This window comes from Hippoglossus hippoglossus, chromosome 4, assembly GCF_009819705.1.
Source record: "Hippoglossus hippoglossus isolate fHipHip1 chromosome 4, fHipHip1.pri, whole genome shotgun sequence".
Taxonomy (NCBI): domain Eukaryota; kingdom Metazoa; phylum Chordata; class Actinopteri; order Pleuronectiformes; family Pleuronectidae; genus Hippoglossus; species Hippoglossus hippoglossus.
This window is the reverse complement of record NC_047154.1, coordinates 25939589-25959588: the sequence shown is the minus strand read 5'-3', so window position 1 is coordinate 25959588 and position 20000 is coordinate 25939589. Positions and strand designations below refer to the sequence as shown.

Genomic DNA, 20000 nt, shown 5'->3' with positions numbered 1-20000 from the left:
TTGTTATCGATATCCACACATCTTTATAGCCTTTGGAGTTTTTGTGGGATAGTTGGTGTATTTTGTTGAGGATGCTGCTCAGCTGATTATAATAATAAACGTATACTGTTGTTTTGCTCGCATACAAGTAGAAGCACATGATCACACTTGTTCTTAGCAAGTCTTGGTCTTGTTTGTTTTCAATGTATATTTTCTCTTGTTATATTATATATTAAATTGGTTGTGGTTAGTTTTCTCTATTCACACCCAGAAAGAGTGGCTGTTATCTTAGTGCTACACTACAGGTCCAATTAACACACATGAAACCTTTCAGATAACACTTTAAAATAACTAAAGTACATACATATATATTCTTTTTCTGCATTTGTCTGCAAGTCTCTTTTTATGGTTACACTGTCAATATCAGATTTGGTCTGAGGAAAAGTAAAAGGCAAACATATAACATTTCTAAAGTCAATTCTCAAAAGAAACTTAAAAACTAGTGAACAAAACATGATGTTGAATGTTAAATATCCTCGAAGGTGCAATTCAAAGATGAAAACATATTTATCCAACAGTATTCTTCTATATGATTACAGAGAATTAAGATGTGCTTAAAGCTGTGGGCTCTTACAGTAGCTACTTAATCTGAGGAATATTATATTTGAACTCTGCATGAAACTGACCATGAACAAAAACAGAATCCACGAGAATCTATAAGGTTAAATTTTATTGTAAGATACTGAGAGATAGTTACAAAACTGGAAGCTCTAAATCGCAGGAGACCAATAACTGATTCAATAAAAAAAAATGTAGTAGTTAAGCAAATATATGAAAACCCGACCGTGAATCCCTCCTCACACAAAACAGGATATTTTAATATCAAACACATGTAAACATGTTACCACCCTTAATGTATGTTACCAATGCGAGGCTTAAAAAGCAGTTATATTCTATGAAAATATATTTGAAATATGTGTATGCAAGAGTTTGGCCATTCTTTCTAAGCCTATTTTTGGGGCACCAACATTTATAATAACATAACATTAATTTCAAATCCAATTACCTTAAGATGACTTGTATTAATACTTTAGTCCGTTTTCAGAATTTAGTTCATTCACGTGATCGTTGGAACTATCATCTTTAAAAGCTTAGCAACACCAATCTAACATCTAAAACTATGCAAAAAGTACAACACACAATTCTCTCTGTAACCCAGTTGTTTTTTCCCACATTAAAAATACTAATTTGTAAAAAGAGAGCATGCATGTACAGGATCTTTTCCTTTCTGGATTTAGAAGTTGGAGTAGCTTGTGTGACTGTAGGTAGTCGTCAGTGAGGAGGTGGAGGAGCCCAGGTCCACGCTGCCCCTGCGGGAGCCGCTCCTGGAGCCGGTGGTGGACCCTGGATTAGAGGAGTTGTATGGACTGCTGATCCCTCTTGAAGACACAGATGATGCCTGGAGCATCTTCACGCCAGTGCTATCCTCCACCATGCAGTTATCCAGAGCCTCTATGTAAGAGATCTTCAGTTTGCTCTTGGGGCAGGTCAGATTCTTTGTGTGGTGTCTGATGTCCTGGAGCTTCTGGGCTGATCTCCCATCCAGCCAGCCCATTTTCAAAGCTTCTTCCAAGGATCTTCTGCAGTCCTCTTCTGGGTCATAAAGCCCCCCTGTTACAAACTGGTACTCCAGGAACCTCTGTCCTGCCTCATATGGTAGCCAACTCTCCTTCATGGCCTCGGCAGCAGACATCTTCCTCTTGATTTTTACATCATCATAGCCAATATAGGCTTTCTGTGCAGCCTTTAGCCTAGTTGCCATTTTGTCATCTATTATGCCCATGCGGGAGGCCTCTTGGATGCTAAGCCTACGGCCATTTGTGGGATTCACGACTCCTCCAGTGCAGGCTTGAGCTTCCAGCAGTCTCTGGGCAGTGATCGAATCCAGCAGGCCGCGATTTACAGCCTCCACGATGGTTATCTTCTCCAGTGTGTCTGTGTCAAAGATGGCACCCACGGGTTCCTGTTCACCCACTGCCTCAACAGGAGAGGCCAGAGTGATGGACACGCTGGATAAATGCTTGGAGGAGTCAGGTGATTCCAGATCAGCACTGCTGCAGCTTCGCTCAGTGACAGTTGTGGTTCTTGTTGTGGTCATCTTGGCTAGAGTAGGTGATGAGGGTCTCATCCCCACCGATGATGAGGATGACGTCACAGACAATGGACCTGATGCTTCTGTTCTTGAAGCTGATGATGATGTCATTGACGATGAACCTGATCCTGCTGTTCTTAAAGCTGAAGATGATGTCATTGACTGTGAACCCGATGCTGCTGTTTTTGAAGCTGATGATGATGTCATTGACGGTGAACCTGATGTTATTGTTCTTGAAGTTGATGAGGATTTCACTGACGATGAACCTGATCCTGCTGTTCTTAAAGCTGAAGATGATGTCATTGACTGTGAACCCGATGCTGCTGTTCTTGAAGCTGATGATGATGTCATTGACGGTGAACCTGATGTTATTGTTCTTGAAGCTGATGATGATGTCACTGACGTTGAACCTGAAGCTGCTGATCCTCTTGAAGTGAATGATGAAGATGTAGCTGAGGCTGACGATCCTTGTTTGGTCTTTTCTAAGAGGATGTCTGCAAATTCTGTGAGCGTGATGCTGTGTGAGCGGTACCGATCTAGAACTGACTGGTCAATCACTCGCTTTTCAATCAGCTCAGTGATGTCATATTGTCTTCCAGTCTTCCTGTCATTGAGGACAAGGCGCACAGAACCATCTGGAGCAGTGATGGTGACCTCCTCCCACTCACACTCCTGCTCGGAGAGCTCTTGGAAGGTCTCATAGTCAATATACCCCTTGTCGTAAGCTTCACGTATGGTCATTTCTTTATTAGTTTCTGGATCCACAATTACCACTCTCCTCTTTCTCAGAGTGTTCTTCAGACTCGACGTCCTCTTGTCCACGATAGGCAGGAGGCTGAGGCCAGTCTTCTTATCTGTGATACAGCGTTTCTTAAGACTCAGATAGGTGAGGTTCTCCTCTGTGTTAGGGTCAAAGAAACCCTTGGTGTCATCATCCTCATCAGTCAGGATCTTGTTCATTTTTTCATCAAAGTAACCTTTCTTATAGGCCACATCCACGTCAATACGATGACCGTGTGCAGGATCAATGATACCACCACTGGCGATCTGGGCCTCTAGTAGACGGATGCCGTGACCTCTCTCCATTATACCTTTCTCTATGGCCTGAAGGAGGGAGAGGATATCTTCTGTACCAGGCATTTTGTAACCAGTCACAGCTCTCTCTGCTGACAGCAGCTTCTCCTTGAACTCTGGCCCAAAGAGTTTTTTATCATAGGCTTCATTAACAGTCAAATACAGGTTGTTGATTGGATCAATGACGAAACCTGAGGCAGCCTGGGCCTCAAGCAGCTCCAGAGTGGTCCCACGTCGCAACAGTCCATCTTTCATGGCCTGATAAAAGGGAATCACTTTATCACTGGCCTCATCATAAATTCCTGCTATGCAGTTGGAGCCCCTCAGGTAGATGCGCAGGCGGTCTTCGATGTCCTGGCTTGTCAATTTTCCCTTGTTTAGTTGGTCCACATCACACTGTTTCAGCAGATCTGCATCTACCAGATCCATGACTGACACCTCGCCCCTGAGCCCATGCACAGTTAATGGTTTCAAAGATTCAGGGAGCATCAAAAGACCTGAGCTTGGATCAGCTTTACATTTTTTCTTCAGAGATACATAGGTAGTTGCTTGTTGGGTTTCTGGATCCAGATAGCACTCAGGAGATTGATTCAGGGCCCGGTATAAGTCTTCATCTATGAGATCCCGTTTCATAGCAATGTCTTTGGGTAGGAATATACTGACGGTAGGGTCCAAAATACCCCCTACAGACTGTTGAGCCTGAAGTATACGTAGAGCTGTGTCCTTGTCAATCAATCCCATCCTCATGGCCTGGCCTGCTGATAGGAGCTTGGTACTGTTTGGATCCTTGTAACCTATGGCGGCAGCCTCAGCTGCAAACAGCTTTGATTCATCCTCTTTATCCAGTACTCCTCTGGCACACGCTTCTTTTACTGACAGTTTCTGATTAGTTCTTGGGTCAAGGATGTGGCCTGTAGCTGCCTGGGCAACAAGTAGCATGTCAGCAATGTTAGAGGGCATAATATTCTTTTTCTTTGCCTCTGTAAAGGACATTTTCCCTAAAGGTCCAGCTGCAACACCAGCAATCGACCCGGTCCCCTTCAGAAAGACTTTCTTATCAACAGACACCTCTGGGACAGTTTTCTCCCCTTTTATTAGTTGTTGGAATGTCTTTTTATCCAGCACGCCACATTCAAGCAACTGCTGTGCTGTGACTGTCTTACGGACGCCATCAAAGAGTAATTTAGAGGGGTCACAAGTTTCAGTGACTGGCAAGAGTTGTAGGCCTGTGCGAGGCTCTGTCTTGCATCTTTCCTTCAGAGTCCCATAGCTGACATCATTCCCAGTTTCTGGGTCAAGGTAACAAGCAGGACTCTGTTTTAGAACTTGACTGAGATTTTGATCCAAAAGGTTGCGCTTGATAGCTGTGTCTTTCGGCAGGAACACACTTAGATTGGGATCTAGAATTCCTCCAACTGACTCCTGGGCCTGAAGGAGTCGTACTCCAGTCTTCTTGTCAATTAGTCCCTTCTTCACGGCCTCAAACACTGAAAGAGGCTTGGCAGAGCTCGGATCCTTGTATCCCACAGCAGCCGCCTCTGCTGCCAATAATCTGTCTCGATCTCTCATGTCTATCACTCCTTTAGCACAAGCATCCTCTACTGTCAGCTTGTGATCAGTTTTAGGGTCAAGGATGTGGCCTGTGGCGGCCTGAGCTTCCAACAGCAAATCTGCACATTCATCAGGCAGAATCTTTTGTCTTTTCGCCTCTGACAATGACATTTTTCCTTGACCCCCTGCGGTCACTCCAGCAATTGGTCCAGTCCCCTTCAGGTAGACCACCTTTTCCACAGACACCTCTGGGACAGTTTTCTCCCCTTTCACTAGCTGGTTAAAAGTTGGTTTGTCCAGGACTCCACATTCAAACAACTGCTGGGCTGAGACTGGCTTGCGGACCCCTTCAAACATCAGTCGGGAAGGGTCCCTCCGCTCAGTGATTGGCAGAAGAACCAGCCCTGTGTGAGACTCTGTTTTGGATTTTTTCTTTAATGCCTGATAGTTGGCATCAAGCTCAGTGTCAGGATCGATATAATACTTAGGACTCTGGTTTAGCTCGTAACAGAGATCTTCATCCAAAAGTTTGCGCTTAATAGCTGTTTCTTTAGGGAGGAACACACTGAGGTTGGGATCTAGAATTCCCCCTGCAGACTCCTGGGCCTGAAGGAGTCGTAGCCCAGTCTTTTTGTCAATTAGTCCCTTCTTCACTGCATCAGACACTGAGAGAGGCTTAGCTGTGCTCGGATCCCGGTAGCCCACAGCAGCAGCTTCTGCTGCCAACAGTCTGTCTCGATCCCTGTTGTCCACCACTCCCTTGGCACATGCTTCCTCCACTGTGAGCTTCTGATTGGTTGTGGGGTCAATGATGTGGCCTGTGGCAGCCTGAGCATCCAGTAGCATATCTGCACTATCTGCGGGCATGAGCATCTGTTTCTTGGCCTCTGATAAAGACATTTTCCCTAAAGGTCCTGCTGCCACACCAGCAATTGATCCTGTTCCTTTTAGGAAGACCTTTTTATCCCTAGACACCTCTGGGACCGTTATCTCCCCCTTTATTAGCTTGTTGAATGTTGGTTTGTCCAGGACTCCACATTCAAACAACTGCTGGGCTGAGACTGGCTTGCGGACCCCTTCAAACATCAGTCGGGAAGGGTCCTTCCGCTCAGTGATTGGCAGAAGAACCAGCCCTGTGTGAGACTCTGTTTTGGATTTTTTCTTTAATTCCTGATAGCTGGCATCAAGCTCAGTGTCAGGATCAATATAATACTTAGGACTCTGGTTTAGCTCGTAACAGAGATCTTCATCCAAAAGTTTGCGCTTAATAGCTGTTTCTTTAGGGAGGAACACACTGAGGTTGGGATCTAGAATTCCCCCTGCAGACTCCTGGGCCTGAAGGAGTCGTAGCCCAGTCTTTTTGTCAATTAATCCCATCTTCACGGCATCAGACACTGAGAGAGGCTTAGCTGTGCTCGGATCCCGGTAGCCCACAGCAGCAGCTTCTGCTGCCAACAGTCTGTCTCGATCCCTGTTGTCCACCACTCCCTTGGCACATGCTTCCTCCACTGTGAGCTTCTGATTGGTTGTGGGGTCAATGATGTGGCCTGTGGCAGCCTGAGCATCCAGTAGCATATCTGCACTATCTGCAGGCATGAGCATCTGTTTCTTGGCCTCGGATAAAGACATTTTCCCTAAAGGTCCTGCTGCCACACCAGCAATTGATCCTATTCCTTTTAGGGAGACCTTTTTATCCTTAGACACCTCTGGGACCGTTATCTCCCCCTTTATTAGCTTGTTGAATGTTGGTTTGTCCAGGACTCCACAATCAAGCAACTGCTGGGCTGAGACTGGCTTACGTACACCTTCAAAGATGAGTTTCGAAGGATCTAGTTTCTCAGTGATTGGCAAAAGCAGCAGACCTGTGTGTGGTTCTGTCTTACATCTTTTCTTCAATGCCCCATAGCTGACATCCTGCTCAGTTTCTGGATCAAGGTAACAAGCAGGATTCTTGTTTAGAGCTTTACGAAGGTTTTCATCTAAAAGCTTGCGCTTGATAGCTGTGTCTTTAGGTAGAAACACACTGAAATTGGGATCTAGGATTCCTCCCACTGACTCCTGGGCCTGCAGGAGGCGTAGCCCAGTATTGCTATCAATTAGTCCCTTCTTCATGGCCTCAAACACAGAGACAGGCTTGGCCCCGCTGGAATCCTTGTATCCCACAGCAGCGGCTTCTGCTGCCAATAATTTGTCTCGATCCTTAATATCCACCACCCCTCTGGTGCATGCCTCCTCGACTGTCAACTTCTGGTTGTTCATAGGGTCAATGATGTGGCCTGTGGCAGCCTGGGCCTCCAGGAGTAAATCTGCACAATCGGTAGGCAGAAGCATTTGTTTCTTAGCTTCTGATAATGACATCTTGCCTTGGTTCCCAACTACAACCCCAGCAATGGGTCCAGTCCCCTTCAGACTGACATTTTTGTCTGCAGACACATCTGGGACAGTTTTCTTGCCCTTTTCGAGATCTTTAAACGTTGGCTTGTCTAGTACACCACAATCAAGCAGCTGTGCGGCTGTGACAGGTTTCCGAACACCATCGAAGACAAGTCGGGAGAGGTCTGCCTTATCTGAGACAGGAAGGAGCAGGAGGCCAGTGTGCAGTTCTACCTTACATCTCTTCTTCATGGCCATATAAGTTGCACCCTCCTCACTGTCTGGGTCCAGGTAGAGAGCAGGCCTCTTATTCAATGCACGATATATGTCATCATCAATTAAATCACGCTCAATGGCTGTGTCTTTGGGAAGGAACACACTAAGTATGGGATCTAGAATGCCTCCCACAGACTCCTGGGCTTGCAGCAGACGTAGTGATGTGTTCTTGTCAATCAGTCCTTTCTTCATGGCCTGAAATGCAGAAAGGGGTTTGCTTGTGCCAGGACTGCTATACCCTACAGCTGCAGCTTCTGCTGCTAACAACCTATGTCTGTCCTCTTCATCAACTACGCCTTGATCGCATGCCTCATCAACTGTCAGCTTCTGATTTGTTCTTGGGTCAATGATGTGGCCTGTGGCAGCCTGAGCATCCAGAAGCAGGTCAACACTATCTGGTGGCAGGAGATTCTCTGCCTTGGCCTCTGTGAAAGTCATTTTGTAGAGGAGTCCACCCACGGAGTCTGGACCCTTTGGACCTTCAACAACTACTCCAGCAATTGGCCCTGTTCCTTTTAGACTGACTTTCTTGTCGGCGGACACTTCGGGGACGGTCTTATGTCCCTTCACCAGCTGGTTAAATGTTGGTTTGTCTAATACACCACAGTCGAGAAGCTGACTTGCTGTGACTGTCTTGCGGACTCCATCAAAAACCACATTGGAAGCATCCAAGGTTGGGGGGGCTTTTTTCAGTTCAGTCACCATGGTTTCTCTGACGATGGCCCCATCTCGCAGTTCTTTCTGCATGGCTGACAGTTTACCTTTATACGCATCTTCAAGATCCCTGAGTTCTCGCATCAGCCTCTCGATCTCACTTTTCTGAGAGTTCCTTTCCCTCTCCATACGGTCCTTGTCTGTGTCATATTGCCTAATCAGGCTATGCTTGCTATCATACTGCTCCTTCCAGTAACTTAAATCCTTCTTAACCCTCTCGTTCTCATCCTGTAGATGTTGTTTATTACGATGCTCAGAATCTAGGGACAGTTTGATGCGACTGAGTTCATCCTCCAGCGTTCGGGAGCGATCTTTGTCCTTGTCGGACAATTGGAATTTCAGCAGCAGATCATCTCTCTCATTTACAATCTCACTGTACTTTGACTGAGTGGACTGCATCAAGGCGGCTGTCTGCAGAGGGGAATAAAGCAGAGGAAAAACAGTGAGACACAAGGTTACTCAACTCAGAAACACTTCAAGAAGTGTAACTTTGTTTTGCATTTTACAAAACAGCACACAGTCCTATAATCAATGATGCGGGAGGCGGATAAATGAGGCCAGCACACATACTTGTATGTTTTCTAGCAGCATAATACTGAAATATGTCCAACATTGTGGTTTGTCTCAAATAAAGAACAAATAGAACATTGCCTGATTGAATTTCCTGTTATGACTGTAACTGATTTTTCATTTGTGTTCATTTAAAACCTGAAAAAACAGACAAACCCCAAGATGGGACAGTGTTACATGCAAACTGCTCACTATCAAGAAAAACATGAAAACAAAACCTGTCAAGACTGGGAAGTAAAGAACATTGTCAATAGTATTACAGCAATATTTTTTTTCAAGATACTAATTCAGGTGGAAAAAAATACAATATATATATTAAATATATTAATCTGTGAAATCAACCTTCCCAATCCTGCAGATCCAAACACTATATTGACACTACAATATTTAAAGCAGCTACAGCAACAAACAAATTCAATATTTTAACTACGACTTCAGATTTAAATAGTTATTGTGGACATTCTGTAAATTTGAAAAGCAGCACAAATAAAGACAATAGACGTAATAATAATAAAGTAATAATAAGAAATAATTTTGGATGTTTTTAAATGTACACTTGTGCTGTTTTCACAAATTTGCAAAATGTTTCCAGTAAGACCAGTCAAATCAAAACTGTATAAGACCAGAGGACTGGCGGCAGTGATTCCCCTGATGAGGTTGGTCAATCTGGAGAAGGAAGAAATGGCAAAAAAGCATGCAGACTCCGCGGTTTGAGGAGCTCAGCAGGCAGAGAGGCACAGATGATGTCTGCATGCAAGTGATTGACATGCAAGTTCATTCAAACACATTCAGACTTATGTGTTTGAATCAGAGATACCAGACGGGAGGCATCTCCCGTGGATCTACAGGTGTTCTACCATGCATGCAAAATTTTGGCTACAGACAGCGAGAGCTACTTGACTGTTCCACTCTGATTTGGAAAGACGAGGACTAAGTGCCGAACGTCCATGTACCTCAGTGACCTGCTTTTGTATTCTCTCAGCCTCCAGCTTGAGTTTCTCGCTCTCAGAGGAGAGCTCTGAGACCAGGTTACGGTATTCTATGTTGCTGCGCTCGCTGGCCTTCAGCTGTAGGTCCAGGGCAGTTATCTGAGAGGAGAGCTCATTGTCACTTCCCTTTTTGGATTTCAAGACTTCCTCTTTATCGTGTCTTGCCCCTCGCAGCTCCTCCTCCAGCCTCAGCCTCTCTTTGGTCTGGGTTTCTGTCGATTCTTTTCGTCTCAGAAGCTCAGCAGAGTTCTCATTCAGCGCTTTACTCTTCTCCTCTATGGTTCTGTAAAGACCTTCGTTCCTAAGGTTTGCCTCTTTGACTCGGGCCTGCTCCTGGAGTAGCTGCTGCTGCAGAGCCTTCAGCTCAGCGCTCAGCTTGGTCACATGCTCTGCAGAGGTCTTGCTTTGCCTCAGGCTTCTCTCCATCTCTTCCTGCAACCTAAGTCGCTCCTCTTCCCCTCTTTTTCCGGATGTGCTGGCTTGTTCTTGGCTCTGGCGCAGAGCAGTGATGGTGCTTGTGTACTCTGTCAATGCCAGTGTGGTCTTTTCCAGCTCTGTTTCAACCTGCATTCTTGTCGCCACTTCTTCTTGGTTAGCCGTCCTCAGATTCTCCACCTGGCTCTCCAGTCCGTCTCTCACGGTCTGAAGGTCCTTGATGCGTCCCTGTAACCTGCTCATGTTTTGTTCAACTCTGCTTCGCTCCCTTCTCTCCTTCTCCAGCTCCAAACGTATCGTCTCAAGCTCCACCTCGCACTCCCTCAGCTGCGTCACAGCTACGGATGAGCTCGTCAGCTTCCCCTGCATCTGGGCAAGACTCTCTTCAAGCACACCCTGCCCTTCCTCGGTGGTTTTCCTCCTGCGGGTCTCCTCCTCCAGACTATGAGTGACGTAGTCCAGCTGCTCGCTCTTCTCCTGCAGGGCGTTCATCACCTCAGCCAGCTCCTCTCTGTACTGGCTGTTCTCCTGGTTTATCTGCATCATCAGCGCCTCCACCTGACTTTCCAGCTCTCTCCTCCTCCGCCCTTCCTCTGTGATGACAACTCGCTGACTGCGAGCTTCCTCCTCAGCCCTGTTTTTCTGTTCCTCGGCCTGGCTGATGGACATTCTGATCCTCCTGAGCTCCTCCTCCAGATTCCTCCTGTCTGCCTCCATCCTGTTGTACTGCAGCTGGAGCTCAGTCGTGTCCTCCTCCCTCTGCGCCGACAGTCTCTGAATGTCTGTGCGACTTACTTGGATGTGGGATTCGTAGCTCAGCTTTAAGTTATTGACCTCGGCACTGCATTGGCTCCTTACCTTTGATATCTCCTTCTGTAGCTCCTTAATCCTCGCTGCTTCATCAGCCAGCTGCCTCCTCAGCTGCTCAATCTCGTGATCCTTAGTGACCACGCTCTTCTCCACATCCACCTTGGACCAGCTGATCGTCTCCAGCTCCTTCTGCCTCTTCCTCAGCACCAAGTCAAACTCCTCCTGCTGCTGGGTGTAGCGCTCCTCTGCCAGCTTCCTCTTTCTCTTTTCTTCCTCGAGCAAGTAGTTGAGTCGTGACACCTGATCGTTGAGGTCTGCCAACTGGCCCTGAGTGCTATCCAGGCTGTCCTTGGTGGCGTTGCACTGCATGGCCGTGTTTCGCTTCACCTCCTCCATCGACAGCAGCTGGTTCTGGGAATTGGACAGATCCAGCTGGTAGCGGGCGACACTGTCTTCCAGGGATTTGTTCTTGGAGTTGCCGTCTAGGATATCGTCGTTCAGCAGGCGGAGCTTTTCCTCTAACACGTCGATCCTGGTGTCACGGATCTGGAAGCAAGACAAAACAAAGATGAATACATGGACCAGATCTGGATCAAAGATACATTCAGCTGGAGTCAAGTCCAGTTTTCAGTCAACGTTTATCTCTTCTTTGGTCTCCAACGTCAAAGGAAAGACATCTGGCTCTTTCACAAATGTTCACCAGCTACTTTCTTACTGGGCCAGTCTGCTGTTTGGTTCTGGAAACAGGGAAGATGTGAACTGAACCAAATCCAGGTTTATGGACTAAAACATAAAACAATGAAGTGTGCTGAATTTCCCATCAATAAGAATGGTTATTAGTATGGCTTTAGAATTATTTAAAAGATTTATCTTCTAAATTGTCAACAAAACTATTTAGTGTGTATTAACTTTATTTAAAATATAACTTGACTTATATTAAATTAACATAAAGAAGAAGATAAAATACAAACAAAAACTGTATTTAAAGATATAAATCAAGCACAAATATTCAAAGAACAGTACCTTGAGCTCCTCCTTGTTTTTGAGCAACTCTCCCAGGAACCTGGAGTAGTCACCAGACAGCGTAAACAGCTCCATGTAACGGGTCTGCAGCTGCGTGGCCTGGAACACAGATCAAATATATAAGTATATATACTGTACATAAACCTGGTGGGTCACATAATGTGGGAGAAGTTACCTCCTGATTGAGATCCATCGATGGGGACCTCAGCATCGTCCTCTTGATCGGGATGTTGAGCAAAGTCTCCAAACCAGATGTGTAAGAGGCGAGATATGCTTCATAGTCCTGGAGAGAAACAGAGTCACAGTAGGATCAACGCCTCGAGTGGTCGTAGGCCTCCGCCGACCAATTGAAATGCAGCTTGAATCCACGTCCGTCCAGATTTACAAAATATATTCATTTAAATGTTAATGAAGATTTTAATAAAAGATATTTAGTTAGAATTTGAAGAGCTCTTGAGTTATGACCAGTCAATTAGAAGAACTTACAGACGTACAGAGAGAGACGGAAAACCCCAAAACACAATATCTCTGGTGTTTTAAAAGCACAAATTTAAATTAAATCATAATAATTTATAATTTTTCTAAGCTTCTTTACCTTGACAGAGTTCACACAGGCCTCGTTGTCCTTCAGCACGCTGTCTAATGTCTCCCTCCGGGCTCTGATTTCTGAGTTCAGCCCCTTGAAAAGCAACAATACAAAGAGTTAAACATGACTTTAGACCATAAACCAGCCAGTTAATCAGTGGTGATGAAGGACTGAGCAGAAACCTTCTGGTTGTCGATGTGCTCTTTCAGTGTTTCGACGCTTTCGATCTTGGTGGCCTGCAGGGCCTCCTGCTTCTTCCGAGTGACATCGATCCAGTCACTGAAGGAGGAGCTGCTTTCCTTGTAGTGCTGCAGCTGAGGCAGATACAGATGCAGATCCTGGAGTCTGAGTTAAAAAGAGAATAAATTCATCATTACTTCCCAAGGGAAACTTCCATAACCATTTTAATTTGGGAAATATAGAGAAAAAAAGACTGAAACAAATGATTATCTGCATCACAGGTTAATCAATCTATTGTGTTTTTTAATTCATAAATTAATCATTGAATCTAAGACAATAATAATAAGTAGAAAGCTACTTTGCAGAGTTTCCAGGGAGAACTGGTCCCAGATGTGTGATAAAAGTCTCACAGTAAATAACTCAGGACAAATTAGACATTAGTATGAAACACTGCCTGACCCCTGACCCTTGTTCACCAGCCTGACAGGAAGTCAGTGCAGGGCTCCAGGTCGCTGTTTCAGTCACTTACTGGGAAACACACACAACACTTCTTCATTCTAAAAGATTGTGATACCTGGTGTCGAGCTGTCCCTGGATTCGTCTCCAGCGGTCGGACAGCAGTCCCACTTGCTCGGAGTATTTAGACAGCATCAGGTCGCACCTCTGGAGGGGGCCGCCCACCTGTCCGTTCCAGTGGCTCGCCTTGGATAGCTCCGCCTCCATGGAGGTCAGAACATCCTGCTTCTGATCCAACTCGGCTTTAATACTCTGCACATTAACAGCACAGGAGACTCGTCAGCAAAGGAACGAGACGCTGACGCTAAACACAAGAACAGGACAGAGCTCCGAGGCAGCTTCTCTAATTGAATCAGATACGCTCCGGTCTTCTGTTCCTGCTGCAGCTGGGCGAGCGTGAAGCAGAAATGACTACAACAGCTTTCACAAGTGATTCTTTGCATTTTTAAATATCTTTTTGCAGATTAATGAACATTCTTTTTTGTCATAACATTTGTAACATACCTTCAGGGTCGATGAGTAATCCTCCACTTCGCTCTGCGTCAGAGAAGTGGTCTCTTTCTCCGTCAGTCGCGCTTCATGAACTTTCACTATGTCCTCAGCTCGTGCCACACTCTCCAGCATGTCCCTTAGAGCCCGCAGCCTGATGAAGATGAGGAGATAAATGAGGTGGTAATTTAATAAACAATAAATATTTTTCACTCGCCAACATTGGTCTGCTTCCAATACTGTTGGTTACACTTTGTCAGATATGTAGCTTTCGATCAATCTGTCCGTTTACAGCTGGTTGAACTCATATCTTTCCACTTAAGGCTTCCAGCGCAGCAACTGAAATATTAAAGGTGTTCCACAAGGATTACGACTGGGTCCCCTGCTTTTAGAAACACAGAAATATTTCCCAGCACTGTTGTGTGTATTTTTATTCTGATGATACCACACTCTACATATTCAACTCCACTGTAAACCAGGCTCGCCACTGATCTCTTAAATCAGTTTGAAACCTGTTCCAAATTTCCAAACAGACGAAATATCGGACTTTTACAAAAACTCAAACTGTTTCTCTAATATATTGCAATGAAATGTGAGATATTACGACCCTGCTGCTACAACCTTTAAACCAGAGGAAATCATTCAACCTTACATGGAAATGTCCGATCGTCAGTGTGTGTGTGTGTGTGTGTGTGTGTGTGTGTGTGTGTGTGTGTGTGTGTGTGTGTGTGTGTGTGTGTGTGTGTGTGTGTGTGTTTCAGTTTGCAAATGTTCTGACGTGAATGTGAAGGAATCTTTTGTGAAGGAGTTCTAATGTTCGAAGAATGTAATTTAGACTCAGCCCTTGTTCTTGATCTGATTTATCTGAGACTTCCTGAACCCAGTATGAGGTTGTTTCTGTCCAGTACCTCTGTAGATAGGATGAAGAGCTGCTCTCCAGGCTCCCCAGTCTCTGGTTGAAGATGCTTATCTCGCTGCGGAGGAACTGGGCTTTATCGGAATCACTCATGCCCTCCAGCTCTTTCAGGATGTGCTCCTTCAGACGTAAATACTCCTCAAGCATCGAGTCTATGTCGCGTTGCACCCCCTAAAAGAAAAACACACAAATACAGTTACTGCGACGAATATGAGGAACGTTTGGTGTAAGACGTGTTTTAATGCTCCAAGGTTGTCTTGCATTTCTGAGTTTGTGCATCTACCTCCAACTGTGAGATCCTGAGGCCACAGTCGTGCTCCCCATCGTCTCCGAGGCAGATGTGAACGTGGCGACTCAGCGATCCCTCAGCGGCCTCCAGCCTCAGTCTGAGCGTATGCAGCTCTGATAAGCTGCGGGAGGATGAGGAGGATGAGGAGGATGAGGAGGACGACCCCACCTTCCTCTTCCCCGCCTCCGACCTGGTCACTTTCACTACATCCTTCTTGATCACGTGTTCTTTCTTCGCTTCCGCTTTTCTCTCAGACTGTTTCTTCAGCTCCGCTCTCCGTCGTTCTTCTTCTAACCTCCTGGACTCTTCCTCCAGCCTCCGATCCTCCGCTTCGGCCGCAGCTTGTTCCTGCTGCTGTAGTAGAAGCAGCTGCTGTTGTCGCTCGTACTCGGCTGCTTGTTGCGCGGCTGCTTGTTGCGCGGCTGCTTGCTGCGCGGATGCTTGCTGCGCGGATGCTTGTCCCTGACGAACAACTGAGGTAGACACAAGATACGTTTCAGGAAATGTTGGAGGAAAACAGCTAAAGAAGCGATAAGGCTGAAATACAAAAGTGTTTTCAGCTGTTCCAGATGGCCTCACTCCAAGGCGAGCCAAATAAAGACATTATAGTACAACTACAGAACTGGTTTCGCACCTGAATATTCAAAGTGACAAAAGTGGTCGTGCAGAGACTGAAAGATGAGACCTTGTGTGGATTATTGGTTTTGAAAAGTGACAAAGATTGTCTGATGTCAGAAACGTGTGTGTTTAAGAGCACGTTTTTAAAGGTGCAGTATGAATAAAGATATTTATCAGATTTCCACAGGACTTGGTTGTGATATGGGTCAGAGAGGAGCTCATGAAATGTTGGTGTGAATCCAGATCAGATAAATCTGACATGTTCAGGGGACTGATATTTGTGCGTGTGCGATTTGGTGCAGGTCCAAATAAAAAATCTTTCATATTTAAGGATTTTCGCAGAATTGGGCAGTTCCAATCTTCTGCAGCAGCTCCACCAGTTGCTGAACCTCACATTTAAAAGCATTTGATTTGTGTGTAGTACACATGTTGTGATACTGACCGTAAGTAGGCAGCTGCACCACCAGCTGGTCGTAGCGGCTCTGGGCTCCGCTGAAGTGGTTCTCCATTTCCTTCCTGTCCTCTTCGGCAAACATCTGCGAGCCCTTGCAGCTTCGCTTGAACTCCTCGTACTTAGTCTCCAGACTCTTGATGATTTGGCGATACTCGTCAGGACGCATCTTGGACATCTGGAGATGGACACACATTAAGATGTCAGAAGTTAGAACATAAGAGAATCATAAGAAAACCACTTCAATTAAAACGATATAATAAAAAGGTCTGTTTTTGTGAAACAGCTTGAGCTTAAGCCTGGAGGTTTCCACAGACCGTCATGGTGTTGTCTGGATTTGGTTTTATTTGGTTTTGAATCTTGCACTGGAGCCGTTTTTTTACTTCTACGTCTCACAGAGGTGAGACTAGAGTGTCGTGTGAAGCAGAATTGTCCCGTGAGAAAACAGAGAGTGGTTCCAGAGACTTACAAGCGTCACGTCGAGGGAGCTGATGCGTCTGATGTCAATGAGACAGTACTGCCAGGCGATGAGACTCTTCACGTTGATGTACAGCTGATTCCAGATGGACAGGATGGCCTCGTAGTACTGCTCGTTCCTTCAGACATACAGATTAAATTAAAAACCTTTGCTCACGGTTTTTCTTTTCATGCATGGATTCTTTTGTCCGTGTTACGTACTTTCTGGCCAGGCTGATGCTCAGTGGATTGGGCGGTGGAATGATCAGACACACAGACGGCACCAACATGTCCAGTCCTCCTGGGCCAGTGACGTCCCACTTGCTGCGCTGACTGTTGTCCTTCAGGATGGCCTCATTGCCCTTCAGGATCACCTTCTGCAGTAATGAGGAAACACACAGAAGTTCATCCGGCTGCACACGACCAGCATCTCATACGTTTGAGGATCTAGAGGCTCTACATTCGAGGCGAGACCATAACTAGAGGTTTCAAATGTCCAGTTTGTGCCCGTGAAACGAACCTGGTCTTGTTTGAAGTCGCACAGAGCCTTGACGATGACGCCGCTGCTGCTCTTGTCCTCTGGGTTTCTGGGATGCAGTCTCACGATGCTCCTCGACTTGCTGACCAGATGTTGAACCTGCCTCTTGTTTTCCATAATCCTTTCCTTCTCCCTCTGGAGACAGGTTTTAAAAAAACAAGTTAGTTTGCAGGTCAATAATAAGGACAAACTGTAGCTTACTGAATGGAAGAAAACAGAAGTACAGTTAGGAATAATTTTATAAAAGAATGGGACAGATGGATGGACAACCCGAAAACATAATGTCTCCAGCCACTAAGTGTCACCGGCACAGAGGCAGAAAAACATTCACCACAGTAAGATATTCTTAGTGAGACTTTGAACTTATATTCTATATAAACATAACTCCAAAATCTATAATTTTCCAGCATCATTCTGTTCAAACACAATGGAAAATAAACAATTATGTAAAATCGCTTAATAACTCGGCCGGAGATGTGTTGACAAATGGAGCGAGAGGAGTTTAGTTAGTCTGCTCGCTGCTGCTCAGAGAGTCCAGCTGATGTGTGCTCCTCACCTCCAGGCCCGTGAGGAGCTCCTGCAGGTTCTCCAGGGACGTCTTCTTGTCACAGGCGAACTTCTTACGAACGCTCTCATGCTCCTTCTGCAGGCCGCTGTACGTCTCGTTGGCCTCTCGGAAGAACTGTGGAGAAAACACACAATGTTAAGCTCGAGTCCCACAACAACTAAACAGACTGGGGAGTATTAGAAATTCAGATTGGAACAATTGAATCCACTTTTTTATTCCACCTCACAAAAAACGAAGGCTACGCAGCAAATCCCTCTCTGGTCTTGTACAATTCTGGGACAGTGTTTTAACAATGTCTTGTGAAAAAGGGGCAAATTATATAAGATCATTCTTTTGTTGTTTGCATTTAAATTGTTTTGTTTGGGAGCGATGAATGAAATAAACTCATTAATAAATGTTTTATGTTACAAGATTCTTGAGGATATCTGGGTTATGGGAGTAATACCATGCGACATCATTCTAAAAGACGTCCGTCTCTTCAAAGTGTTACTGGACCTTGAGGAGGAAATATACTGACTCACAATCTAAGGACTACAATAAGATTAGATCATAAGGTTTTAAGAGCAGAGCAGAGCCCCCTCATTCATATTCATATTTGTACGTTTTTCCATATATTTGTACATCTAGTCGATGTAGTTATGTGTGTATTTACTCCTCTTACCTGGCTGTAAGCAGCATTTTCCTTCAGATGAGTGTCGATGCATTTAGTAATCTGAAGGAGCCAACTCCACTGAGTCTGCAGTGTGTCTTTGTACGCCTGGAAAACACACACAAAAACCAGTTTATATGTTAAAACCAAGGCTCCCACCTGCACACCTCTAAATGAACGTAAACACTGTGGTTCGACTTGTCCACTGATGTGTCCGCACCTCGATCTTGTCTGAGGCCGGGTGGTTGTTCTTCAGGAGCCCGTCCACTTTGGTCTTCAGTTTGTTCAGGTGCTTCTCTTTCTCCTCCAGGGCGCTCATCAGTTTCTGTTATGTAAGAGAAAATTCAGACACAGCTGGGGACACAGCTGGAGGGGGGACGCTCTGTGGCGTCCGACGACTGCAGCTGCCAAAACCTAATCCACCACATGATTGCTCCCATATGAGATTCAGATTAACCTCATAAAAAGGCCTTAGTGTCATTTAGGGCTCGGAGGATTCCCGAGAACGTTAATCGACTTGAACGAAAGATTGAAAGTGGAACATGGACTCTTTTTACTCACCGAGTAGCTCTCCTGCTTCTCTGGGATGTACTGGTCGATGTTCTTGTCTCCCCAGTCAAACACCAGCTCCTCCTCCTCCCTGTCGTTCACCCACATGATCTCTTTGGAGATATCCTGGATGATCTGCTGCAGATCCTGCAGCTGCTGCGTCCGACCATACGAGATTTGCTGGAGGAGAGAGCGAGAGTTTAAATATACAGAGATGACAGTTTATCTAGATATACGCACGAGGGGGGGGGGGGTATTTAGCTCCATTCACCTGGAGACTGTCCCACTCCTGCTCCAGAGCGTGAAGATTCCCTTTATCTCCTTTGGACATCTGTGGGAGGAGAACAGCATCGATAGTGAGATAAATACAGAACAAGCCGAGGCACCGTGAAACAAAAAGATCAGTTATTCTTTAATTTATCCCAAAAATATGTAACAAATGATTCAATCTAAATTAGGCCCAGAAATCCCTTAATTTGTCCTCATAACACCTTAAATCTAAAAAGAAGAAGAGTACAATTTAAGGGTTGGCATATATTTCCCTTAAATTTACAAACCATATTGAAATATTAAGGCATTTAAACTATTTAAACATTTTGATCCAGAATCATGATGAAAACATCTCTTACATCATTATTGACTAATTTAAAATGTCACGTGCTGTCTTTAGTTTGTTCTCTAATAGAAAATAAAAATAGATTATTGGCTCTTCTGCTTATAACAGCAACAAATCCATCGATGAGGTGTGTGTGGTCAGCGTTGAGCAGCCTGAACCCACCAGGTCGTCTCGGGCTCGGTCCACCTCCACGCTCTTCTGGATGGTTTTGTGAAACCTCTGGTGGTTGGTGATCTGCTGCTCGATGGCGGCATGGTCGTCGCCCCAAGGAGACGTTTCAATCAGACGCTGAAACACAACACACGCACAAAAAAAATAATAAATGAAAGCAGCAGAAAAACAGATTCACAGCTCATCAACGCTCAAGTTTCAGTTCTTGACTCGTTTCAGTTTTCCATGAATTAGTCTGATGTGTGCGTAGCTCCACCAGCAGGTGGAGCCAGAGAAACACGTCACATCATGAATTCTTCTGTTTGCACCACAAGGAGCCACAGAAAAACTGGTTTAGAGCATCAAGACTAAACAAGTCTAAATTCAACTCTTCTCCTGGTAACCTGATGTTTATCTGCTTAACTGTCAAAGCGTAACAAATGTATTGTTGTTAATATCAGGCTCAGCTTGAATCCAGAGTCT

General features: G+C 45.3%; 1 protein-coding gene across 1 annotated transcript in view; it reads right to left on the bottom strand.

The window, feature by feature from the left end:
- Positions 1–694: 694 nt before the first annotated feature.
- The window catches only part of LOC117760311 (desmoplakin-like), a 24311-nt gene continuing 5005 nt past the window's right edge, over positions 695–20000 (bottom strand). Inside the window, exons 5-27 of the mRNA XM_034583235.1 lie at positions 19530–19655; positions 19023–19082; positions 18764–18931; positions 18423–18527; positions 18215–18310; positions 17542–17667; positions 16968–17120; positions 16670–16824; positions 16461–16587; positions 15983–16169; positions 15390–15395; positions 14917–15344; positions 14626–14804; positions 13733–13871; positions 13287–13480; positions 12715–12877; positions 12542–12625; positions 12122–12229; positions 11947–12045; positions 9643–11469; positions 2509–8530; positions 2350–2391; positions 695–2253 (exon numbers count right to left, since the gene is read on the bottom strand). Of these exons, the coding sequence (XP_034439126.1) occupies positions 1274–2253; positions 2350–2391; positions 2509–8530; positions 9643–11469; positions 11947–12045; positions 12122–12229; positions 12542–12625; positions 12715–12877; positions 13287–13480; positions 13733–13871; positions 14626–14804; positions 14917–15344; positions 15390–15395; positions 15983–16169; positions 16461–16587; positions 16670–16824; positions 16968–17120; positions 17542–17667; positions 18215–18310; positions 18423–18527; positions 18764–18931; positions 19023–19082; positions 19530–19655 (11574 nt within the window). The 3' untranslated portion in view covers positions 695–1273. The remainder of the gene's footprint in view (positions 2254–2349; positions 2392–2508; positions 8531–9642; positions 11470–11946; positions 12046–12121; positions 12230–12541; positions 12626–12714; positions 12878–13286; positions 13481–13732; positions 13872–14625; positions 14805–14916; positions 15345–15389; positions 15396–15982; positions 16170–16460; positions 16588–16669; positions 16825–16967; positions 17121–17541; positions 17668–18214; positions 18311–18422; positions 18528–18763; positions 18932–19022; positions 19083–19529; positions 19656–20000) is intronic.